The 11,518-nt window shown below is 41.1% G+C and overlaps 1 protein-coding gene across 1 annotated transcript; it reads left to right on the top strand.

Moving 5' to 3' along the window:
• Window positions 1-1,534: 1,534 nt before the first annotated feature.
• On the top strand, window positions 1,535-5,276 carry dlx4b (distal-less homeobox 4b). The gene is made up of 3 exons (XM_076760291.1): window positions 1,535-1,856; window positions 2,790-2,983; window positions 4,665-5,276. The coding sequence occupies exons 1-3, from the start codon at window positions 1,535-1,537 to the stop codon at window positions 4,917-4,919; spliced, it is 771 nt and encodes a 256-aa protein (XP_076616406.1). The 3' UTR covers window positions 4,920-5,276.
• Window positions 5,277-11,518: the final 6,242 nt, after the last annotated feature.

Raw genomic sequence — 11,518 nt, 5'->3', positions numbered from 1 at the left:
TTGGGCAGGTTTGCGTTTGCCTTATTTTATAAATTCTGACATTTACTTAGAAATAATATGAGTGGCATGTGGGCTGAATATTTCTCGTTCATATAGAGCTGAAATCCTTCAAAACGTCCTTTTGGATCCGTCAGGCTCGCTGAACATACTCATCTTGTATATTAAAGCATTCATCCAACTACTTTTAAAAGGTGTGTTATTAAATATCCTGCTACACCGGTACTCATTTTTAATTAGAGATACTGTGCATCAGTTACTCCCTAATTTGGCTAATTTATGCGTTGAAAGTATTAATGAGAAGCGTTGAATGAGCAGCTCAATTTGAAGCTGTCCCCCGGAAAACAAGCCTGAGTCAGCTGCGTGGAAACAGCGTAAACAAACTGCTGTCTGAAGATGAAATGTAAAGATAAAGATAAAATATATTTGATTATATATGTGATTCATTTGTCCTCTGCAAGAAATTCCAATAAATTCAGCCAGAATATGAGAAAATGTTTTCTTAGTGATGCAAAGTCACTGTGTCAGACATTCCCTGTGGTGTCTTCATTTTTCACGAGCGGAAAATTAGTGTTTTACTACACAGCTGAAAATTAGAAATGAGCCTGTTTGTCATCTTCGGTTCAAGTCTTATATTAGTCTTGCCGAATTATTCCATTATTGAAACTATTATTGAAGTAATGGAAATTTAAAGGTGAGTTTTGGAGAGAAGTAAGCGCACGACATTTATAAAAGAAACAATGTCAAATCTCATTTTATCTGAGTTTTAACAGTCGATGAGATTAGGCTAATGGGTCTAACTTTTATTTAGACTGTCTGAGCTCCCGGATGAGCCATTGCACTTGACAATTCCCTTTATATCATATCCATAAAAGAGATTTGCGCATAGATTTTGGCATAATTGTCGAACCTTGCCCCCTGAAACTCAATTAAATTGTCAAAATAACAAATTATTTTTTTTTTACTTTGAAAAGTAAAAGAAACGTATTTAGCCAAATTTTCCATAACTTATCAAGTCTCCAAAGCAGGTATGTTTTCAGGGAATACAGACAATATTAAGTCTGCGCTTTAACGCATTTTGGCATTCTAACATATCCTAGAATGAACTGTCCACATCTCTAAATGAGAGATTATTTCATAATCCATGGAAGGAGGTCCCTGCTGGCTGCTGAGCTGCATCCTCTATCATATGTTAATGAAGTTAATGGTGGAGCTCCGGTGACAGCTGGCTGCTGAAGACCAATCAGAGAGCTCGCAGATGGAAGGCAGTATGTTTGAGGCTCTGCAGGCAGGAGGTGTTTGAAAACCATGTCAGCTCCTCCAGTGATGTAAAGAAGGATCTCTTTCACTTTTATTCGATTTTTGCCTCGTGAACAGTCCTGAACATGCACTCTGCAACGTATTACCGCGGGGAGTTTTTCTTCACGAGCGACGCGTTGGATTTAAGTATGGATTTGTTTCAAGTTTTCCTCGCTGGCCGGCAGAACTCATGAAACCCTCTTCAGAGCGACGGGTTTATGGACTCGCGTATTAGCTAATGATGTCTATGGGTTTCATGCCTGACAGTCTGAATGCCTCAGATCCCGCCAAATCGGCCTTCCTAGAGTTTGGCCACGGACATCCGGCACACCAGCAGCACTCCTCTGGACTGTCTCACATTTACCCCGTTCATGGCTTGCATGCTGCTGGGCATTCCCAGCACGAAAGTCCTTTTCCTGGCAGCGCGTCCTATGGGCGCTCTTTGGGCTACGCCTACCCCGGCGCGGTGAACACTCATCCCCCGTCTGCTTATATGTCCTACCAGCACAGCAATCACAGCAACGGCAGCAGTCTGGCCCACAGCAGATTAGAGCAGACAGGTATGTGAGGAAATCAAATCGAGTCGGGCTGGATTGTTGTATCATTAATGGCTGTAAAACTTGAATTTTCCGTCATGTTTATGCGCAATTACGCACAAGGCGGCAATTTCCCTGACATTTCCACTTGAGAAAAATAGCACACTTGAAAGCTTAGTAGGTAAACAAAAATAAATCATTTTTTTTGTCACAGATATTACCTTATTTTGGAAGTTGATTTATGGCATGGACGTCAGCAGGAATATTGTCGCCCAATCCCTAATGCCCAAACAAGGCCTCGCGTTCAAGCACGGCCTCACAGGGATGCTCCCTCTTCATGTTATATAAGGAAGGCAGACGGTGCCATTGATTTTATTGACCATAATTTTCTGCGGGTAAGGCTAATTAGGGCCCGTGTAGCCTGTACCTACCTCAAAAACTCGTTTTTACCCTCATTGTTGGTGCACATTAACAAAACGATTCCAGAAAATGGCAGTGTTTTCATTTCTGTGGACTCTGTGGAGTTCTTCCATTCAAATATGATTCTTCTGCCATTCTTTGTTGTTAAAGTGTGAAGATAATATCATGGCTCAGGTCGCGTGTAGACATCCAGTGTTGTCAATGCAAAACATGAAGCCTAAACTGTAGTAGACTTCATTGAACAAAATTATAATCAGACCATTTACGGTTATTTGATATTTAGTATGACAAAGGACGCATAAGTTAACTTCAAGTTATTGGCTTTCAAGCCCTGAGACTCTTGTGTTTCTAGCATGCACTGCAGGGCCTGTCAGCTGCAGTATGGAACTATATTTACTGTTTTTATTATTTTTTAGGAGATCAGGAAAAAGTTGAAAGTCTGTTCAAATTCGTCACTTTGTCTTGACTCACAGCCTCAAGACAAAAGGTTAGAAATCAAAACTCCCCTTATTTCATGTCCTTTTTGCTCTCTACAAGATCGCGAGAAGTCTACGGTGATCGAGAACAGGGACCTTCGTCTAAATGGCAAAGGGAAGAAAATTCGGAAGCCTCGGACCATCTACTCCAGCCTGCAGCTGCAGGCACTGCACCAGCGCTTCCAGCAGACCCAATACCTGGCCTTACCCGAGCGCGCCGACCTGGCGGCCAAACTGGGACTCACCCAGACTCAGGTGGGCCTCCAACACACCCAGCTGCCCTGAATGGACCTGAGACAAAATGCAGGGTGTTGGTTCGAGTTTGTACTCACTGTATTAGCTTATTATTACTTGAGGAGGATGTGCAAAATGGTTTCACAATAATTCAGCAAAAACCTTCCAGCCTAAAACATCAGGCCTGCAATATGTAGTGGCTAGAACTGCTGGGATGATATTTTATATTTAAAAGTCCTAAATTAATCCATCTTAAAGCAGACAGGAGAAAAATATTAGTGAGACAAAGTGGATGCTGCAGCGTTTGAAAGGAAACCTCTTATCTGCTGTGTTTTTAAGGATCACGGCGCTTCTGGAGATCAAATGGAAAACCAAATTGTTGTGATTTGTAACTCGATCCTTTAATGCATGGCTTATTTACTATGCTTAATTTCGTGGCTGTATTTCCTTTGTCTGCCTTGGTCCTTGAAGTGCTCTCTGTGAATGGAGCATGACCGCAATTGCAAAAATATCATAAGAGAGAGAGAGAGAAAGAGAGAGAGAGAGAGAGAGAGAGAGAGATCAGCCATCGCAGCTCTGCAAAATAGGGCTCGTCAGCTGTTTTCAGGTGTTTTGGAATTGTTTATTCTAAAATATGCATTATGAAATTAAACCAGTTACTTACAAGCTTTAATTGAACGTATATATTTGCTTATTTATTTTGAACGTGAAAGTCCATCAGCGTGGTACATCTCTCCTGCACTTCTTTAGAAGGCGACTTTAGAGAATGAAACGTTTTCAGAGGTTGAAATGAAGAGTTCATTTGTAAAAACACATAAAATTCACTTTTAAAATGAGTAAAGCAGCACCAGTGTGATTGGAGTGAAAAAAAAAAAAAAATCAGGATTGATGATTCAGGAAAATTAATCTGTTTGCAAACGAACCCTGTCATGTACTGAAATGGGCAGTATGGGAGTCACTTCACGTGCATGTGTAAACTTATTCTGGAGACAAAACAGGTGCACGTGTCGCTGTCAGCTTAACATTGTCAAATGGGCCAAAATGAGCTCATCAGATGTCGTCTTGCTCTTTTTCTGTCTGCACTTCAAGAAATAAAGCAGAGATCATCAGATCGACTGATGCTGCCTCTTGCGCATTTTTCTTAATCCCTCAACATTTATCTCCCACTTAAATGCTGCTTTTCCTGCTTAGATGTTTATTGAATGGCTCGTTTGGGCTCTTTGATCCAGTTTCTGAATATTCACACCATTGTTCTCGTGTAAAAATAGACATCTTACTTGGAATCAGCAGAAATTGCAGTGACCCACCACAGCGCGCTCTGGGCTGTTTTTATTTCGCAATATTTTTAGCCGTCGGATTGTTGCTGTCATACTCATCCACCGTTGGACTCATAAAACGGCGAACAATAAGAGAGCTCAATTTTAATGGATTACAAGTGCCACTCAAGCATGAGGCTGACTGGCTAACAAAGCGCCAGTAGTAGGCCTGGGATTTGCAAAAACAACACAGAAAAGATGAGAGTTATGAGGAGTTTTCCCTTTTATTGCTCCCAAATGTTCAACTTCAAGCCAATTCTGAAAAGTGTATTTGAGTTTAATTGGGGGAAATATTCTCATAAAAAAAGCCCTTCGCGGTATTATTTCCTTTATATTGCTGCTGATTGTTAACCACAGTGACAATTATGTGCATTTTCTCTTTTTAGGTGAAAATATGGTTTCAGAACAAGCGCTCCAAGTATAAGAAGATCATGAAGCATGGCAGCGGATCAGACGGTGAACATCTCCACAGCACTAGTTCCATCTCGCCCTGCTCGCCCGGGCTGCCCCAGCTTTGGGAGGTCTCCATGGCGAACAAAGGAGCCCAAATGCACCCAAACAATTACATGAACAGTTTTGGCCACTGGTATCCAAACCACCACCCTCATCAGGACGCGATGCCCAGGCCCCAGATGATGTGAGTGGATTGTTTTTTGGGGTGGCGCAGGCCAGGTGCTCGGGCCTCAATGGAGCGCATGTCAGACTACACTGAACCTGCTCTCAAGGCCTCTTCTCGGAACTGAATTGAGTTTAAATGTGTGTTTGATAGAATTTCCATGTATTTCATGTGCGTTTTGAATTCAGTTGTCGCTGCAATATTCGACCAGTCATCAAATACATTTTTTTTTAGATTTGCTATAGTGTCACTGCGACTTCTGGTGCACGGCCGCAGCTCACTGAAATATCGACTCAGCGTGTGCAGTTTAACAAGAGACTCTGGATAAAGGCATTTTTAATGAATATATTGTGTGTTGGGGTCTATTTTATCAGAAAAAGAGTTTCAGCTACATGGTCCAACAAATGCTGTGAGCATATGCAAATAAATAGCCGTTGGATTAACGTACGGATAATTTCTTGAGTGACATGTTTGTTTCGGTTGCTGCTTTATCGGCTCAACATTTTCACTCTCAAGATATTTTTTTTAAGACAAATAGCTGAGTGTGTGATTTTGTTCAACAGACTGTGGAAGAGCAGCTCACTGTTTACAGAGGGATTAGATTAATGGAACCCGGACTCAACTGTGAGAGTCAAAGTAAATGCTTTCCTGATCTGTCAGTAAAATAACTACAGTATGTAGAGACTATAATTTAATGTATGGAGTTTTGTTAACCACCACAGCTCCGCCCGTGCTAATTCATGGCTGGGATATCAGCTGTCTTTTGTCTTTCAGCGCTCCTGTGCAGCGCCGAAAACCTGCAGATGTGCTTGGATTTCGACACTCGTATTTTGCCAAAACGCGTGGGCATTGATTCCAGATAAGGAAAAACTAAAATTGGTTTCTGAAATCTTGACCAGTTTCAGGAGCATCAAAGCCACCAGAACACCCCTCCCTTTAAGGAAGGGGAACCAAAGGGATGCGCGGTGGCACCGTTACGCACGGTGGTTGTGTACAGTCTAACTTTCACGGACGGACAAATTGGGCTTCTTTGGATGTGAAAATCAGCAACAAGAAGACAGTTTGATATTTAACAGAATGACAAATTTGCCATGTCAGGCTAATTTTTCTGCATTATCTGAAACAAGCTCAGTTTTGTTTTTTTTAATTAAACAAAGCACTTTGGTCGTCTCCTTTTTAAAAAGTCTGAAGCAACATCCCCCTTTTTTCACCATAGAGGAGAAAGGATGCGCAAGCCAGCAATTTAATTATGTCTTCCTTCCCTCTTGTGAGCTCAAACAGAAATCCCGCCGGTTGTCACAATAAAATGACAAATAGCCATGCTACTCCTCCAATAAACTGCGCCTGATTTATGGTCGTTTGCGATGATTTGCACATTCTGGCGCTTACGCAGCTTAAACACGGAAAATTGGTTATTTATATCTTTGCAAACACACATCTTACAGCCCTGGCTGATGCTCTTGATTAAATGGGGTGTTGAGCTCTGATTAATGAATCGTGCGTTTAAAAAGAAACATCCAGTGACCTCTTTCTATCCGTTTCATTCGTCACCCTGCTGTCTTTGCTGTCTGGCAAACATTAGATACGTACAATTTATCTAAAGTATTACACACACGCACAGAGAGAGAGCAAAAAGAACTACTCAGTCATAGATTTAGTTTTTGTGGAGCTACTTTGTCCTAATATTACTAGTATCCATGGGAATAACGTCTATTAGTATATTTCTGTTGCAGGTGTAGCTTTTCATGCCTGGTGTCAAGGGTCAAGTGTCACACCTCGTGCTTAAACAGAGGCTTCCTGGCACAATACATGCAAAAAAAAAGAGCAAGTTTTAACCATGTAGCTTAATGCCAATAAATTAATTGAATTTTAATTGTGCATTTTTCTCACTGACATTTAGTTCAGCTGTTATTTTTAAGATAAAATGACACTGTTTAATTACAGCAACACCACTCTGGACATTCACACACATCGTTGCAGTCAAAACCAACACGCCATTTCCACTCCTAATGACATTTCAAGCTGCTATGACCCCCACATCACCAGAACACTCAAACAGGCTTCGCACAGTCTGGTCTTACCTTAGTTAGAGAAGTGCGGCCTTGTTCAGGAGGTCTAACGCCTGCAGTGGTGTTTCTCTGAAGAACAAAGCCACATCAGAGCCCTGTGTTTTCGCTCCTCTGAGCTGATTTTCTCACATAACGACAAGCATTGTGTTACATTAACATCTCCATCTTTATATATATATACACCCTCGTGCCCTTTTCCTCATTCCTGATCATTATGTGCCTTGTTAAACATGTGGGCCCTGGGAAAGAAGAGGCGAGAATTGCTGAACCAAGTGACGGGGCATCAGGGAAAATTATAGGCAATTTCACATCTCCAGATTAGAATAATGGCTTGTGGAGTTGGACAGACAGAGTAGGACCTTTCAAACGGGGGCCAATTATCACGCAGGCAGATTGAAAGGGAAGTGAAAAGGCTCCTCGTGTAATAGACAAGCTAAGAGGAGGGGACGGAAGGCTGGGAGATGGGTTGAAGGGTAATGATAAAGGCAAGTCTGACTGTATCAATGCTGTGGCTGGTGGAGTTATCAGATACGAGGTGTCTGATGGGTTTTAATTGCAGGATAGCAATAAGAGGGAAAATAGCTTGCTATTAAATCCCAGTTGCTCTGAATGGCCGAATGGCAAAGAAGGTCTCTGGGGTGATTATTGTTATTAACTTGAGTGATCTGACATCTTGGATAATTGTGAGCAGCTTCCCTGTTAGACAGAATGAATGCATGATTTGATTTCATCTGAAGGAAGGCTTCACTTAGTTTGGGGCACAATGCGCGCGCACACACACACACACACACACACACACACACACACACACACACACAGAGAGAGAGAGAGAGAGAGAGAGAGGATTAAAAGATGGAATACAGTTTGGCAGGCAGAAAAGCATGCACACACACTCTCAGATCAGATTCAAAACACTGGATTTAAGCAGGCCAGACACACAGAAATGTGTGAAAAAGCAGGCATTACTTCTTTTCCTTTGTTTTTCTACTCTTTCGCAGCATTTACAGTTTCTAATGTCTGGTTGGTGTTTTTTCTTTTGCTGCGTCTCATGTCTGGTGGCAACATTGTCAGTTTGTCGGAGAAGGTGAGCTCATGCCGAAGCAGCACCGCGTCCTCACCATGAGGAAGGCTTTATCAGGATGTGAAGATTAGGCTGGGAGGCATCAGCACACATCCCAGTCCAGCCCTGGCCTGAGGTCAGCCAGGGTTCATGAGTCCACAGCTGTCAAAGATGCCTTTCTTCCTTCATTTCATCCCAGTTTACAGCAAAATGGAGAGAGTGAGTGATGCTAATGCAGCCGAGGCTCGGCCCAGGCCTGGACAGGGTGTTGGACAGCTGCTGGAAGTCTTTCCATGGATGCATTTCAGTTCCCGACCTCCCTCTCAACCCATATCACTGCACCCTGGAGACAAGTACCAACACCACACTGCTGACTGTTGAAGGGGTCGGGTGCTCATCAGGGGCCCGGGCACCGACTCTATTTAGGGTGTTGTGATGTTGTGCCACACAGGATCACATTCAAGTTCAACAGTTCACCTCCATGGCTATTTACACTTGTTAATGTTTAGAGATGACATACATGGACGCGTCTGACAGCCCACACACACAAGCACAGCCCGTAGCAAACACACGTTTGTCTTCGGCACAAATGTTCCCTCTGACAACCGCAGCCAAGGGCCACACATGCTGAGGGAGCCACCGAGGGGGGGTCACATGTACTCTTGATGAGATTTTATTGGTATTAAAAGGCAATAGTAATCATGTTGCTCTTGTCAAATCAGCACAGTGCACTGAAACGATGACTGATGCTGTAGGCAACTGGTGTTGAGTTCAGGGAGATAAACTTAAAGGGGAGACATTAAGGGAATAGGATTCAGCACTGCGGCACATTTTTTTGTAGCAGAATGTTGAAAGAATGTTTGTGAAGTTTGGTAGAAATATGTAAATACTTTTTTTTAAATTTTAGAATAAATAGTTACAAGTGTCAAAGAAACCAAGAAGTGCACCAAAAACCTTTATGTTAAATGTGACCAAAAAAGAAAAAATAGTCAGAAGGTCCTTATGATATGAATCTCCAAATTTAAAATCAGAAATTCAGTTTTTCAGTTCAATAACAAGAAATTAAGGAGAAATTCTTTTGAAATATTATTGAATGAATAATTATGATTTGATATGCCATGATATGATATATGATAACAGGTTGTGTGACTGAAATTATGACAACAATTCAGCTGAAAATAAATCAAGCAGATTGAAAATATTAGCTAACATCTGAAACAGTATGGACTGCATAATGTTTCCCTGCCTTAACATCTCTAAAACGTGTGTCAGCTTGGTCAACATTTCCAACGTTATGTACTCATAGATAAAATAATAATCAAATAAAACATCCCATAGCGGATTCTAGTATTCTAGTATAAGTATTCTCCATATATATATGTATGTATATACACATTATGATATATAATTTAAATGTTGCTCCATGCAGGTAAGTCTACCAGAAGGATGTAATAATTATACTTGATACTAATTAATGAGCCTCTGTGCAGAATTGTATTGAATATAATTGCATTGTTTAGTAATACAATAATTAACTATATATATTTATGTAGCAATATTCCCTGAGTCCAACTTTTTTTTTTTTTTTTTTTTTTTTTTTTTTTTTTGTGGATGTAAAATATTCAGTTTACCATAAAAAGAATTTAGGTCACTTTTGATGAATATTTTTAAATCCACATTTGAAGCTGTAATGTTCTGAATTTATTGTGATGACACAATGCTGCAATAAAATTTGTTACTGGCACTTTGAGTCCTGAGACATACCAGTCTGACTACTAAAAGGTAGAAAAGGTTACAAAGCCACTAACGCCGTGGGTACATTTTCTCTCCGTGCGTAATGGCGCCGTGGTGGTCCATGTGGATAAGATCTCCATTAGCAGTTTCTCCATCACTTACTTTTTCTGCATCGTATTTAATAATCCGTGGTTTGTGTGGCCGGACTGACTTATTGTCCACTGTCATTAGTTAATAGTTGTGAAGACGCAGAGAGGGAGGATGGTTTTTTTTTTTTTTTTTTCTTGACTGTCTCATTGTCGCTGTCATAACAGCCATTATCGGAGTAGTTGTTATGTTTATCTAGCATCTCTCAGCTAATTAATTTCGCTGTATTCCCCGGGTTTCACATGTGTCACAGTCGCTCCCATTAGGCTGTCTCCTCACCTGGAAAGAGCTTCAGCCTACATTTGAGAGAGAAAAAAAAGTGCACAGTTTAGCTGAAATTGTGGAACATATGCTTCAGTACTGGGTAAAAAGTGCGTCAACACATGAATGACCAGTGAGCTCGAGTGTAAAAACCCGCTTATCAGCAATCTTGGATCATTTTTCAGGATCACTTTGCCAAATGCAAGAGAATAAAAAGAGAAACACACAAAAAATAAATAAATAAAAAGGGATTGTGTTTTCTTATACCTTCGATATTTGGCAGCTTTTCTATCCGTCCTGCTGAGCGCGTGTGAGCGCGCGCGCGCGCGGGATCCCAGTCTGCAGCAGACTTGCTTCACCCCCGCACACCACCCCCCTCTCTCTGTCTCTGTATGTGTGTGTGCAGCGCTGAATTCTCCCTCGCTATCTGGCAACAGAATAGTAATAAAACCGAGTGACTCCAACATGTCTGCTGGTGCGTCGCCTCCTACTGCTGCGCTTTGCACGCAGCTCACAGCGCCAGAACAGAGAGAGTCAGTCCATTCACTGCTGGACTGTGAGCGTTATAGTGCACTAAGTGGACTATTCACCCGTTTTTGGCCGGGGGTGTCAGTGACATGAATAAATCTTTTTGACTATTAGATAATGAGGTTAACAAAAGAATATTTCATAAAGACGAACCAGATTCGGACACACTGGTTCTGAGATCTTTTGCTTTCCAGCTTTATTTCTAGACAAATTCAAATGAAAAGTGGATTAAACATCGTATGTGCTTTAACTAGAACACAGCGTCTTTAAGCACTGCCTCTATCATCCTCTGCCCGGTGTGTCATGGCACAAGACTGTTGTCCTTTCAGATATTTGTTATGTCATACTGTTATTCTTTTCCACGGATGAGTAAATATTTAGAAGACGCCGTGGATTATAATTAAAGATTCACCGTGTTAAAGTGTTTTGTGAATACGCAGCTTGAATTATGAATGAACCTGCATCCAGTGCAAGTAAATTCTGACCAAGTAAAATGATGTAGATTCACAGTGGGCGATCTAACTGATTTATTTGATTAATTAAAAAAGATCAAACAGGTGAAAACGATGCGCAAAAAGTTACAAAAAAAAAAAAAAAAAAATCTCTTTGCTTTCACAATCATGTCCTGCGCTCTTTAGGATACTTCAGGTGGCGTTGACTGCATAGAATATATTTTTAATATGTATTGTCCTGCATCTCAAAATAAATAAATAAATAAAAGGTGATTGGACAATGGCCTGTTTATAAAAGGGCTAGACACACAACATGCAAGTAACACCTTTATTCAGATGACAAAAAGGCAGCAAGTGGACTAATTACATGAAT

The sequence above is a fragment of the Chaetodon auriga genome, chromosome 20, assembly GCF_051107435.1.
Source record: "Chaetodon auriga isolate fChaAug3 chromosome 20, fChaAug3.hap1, whole genome shotgun sequence".
NCBI classification, from domain to species: domain Eukaryota; kingdom Metazoa; phylum Chordata; class Actinopteri; order Chaetodontiformes; family Chaetodontidae; genus Chaetodon; species Chaetodon auriga.
The sequence above is the reverse complement of the archived record's forward strand: the minus strand, read 5'-3'. Positions and strand labels throughout refer to the sequence as shown.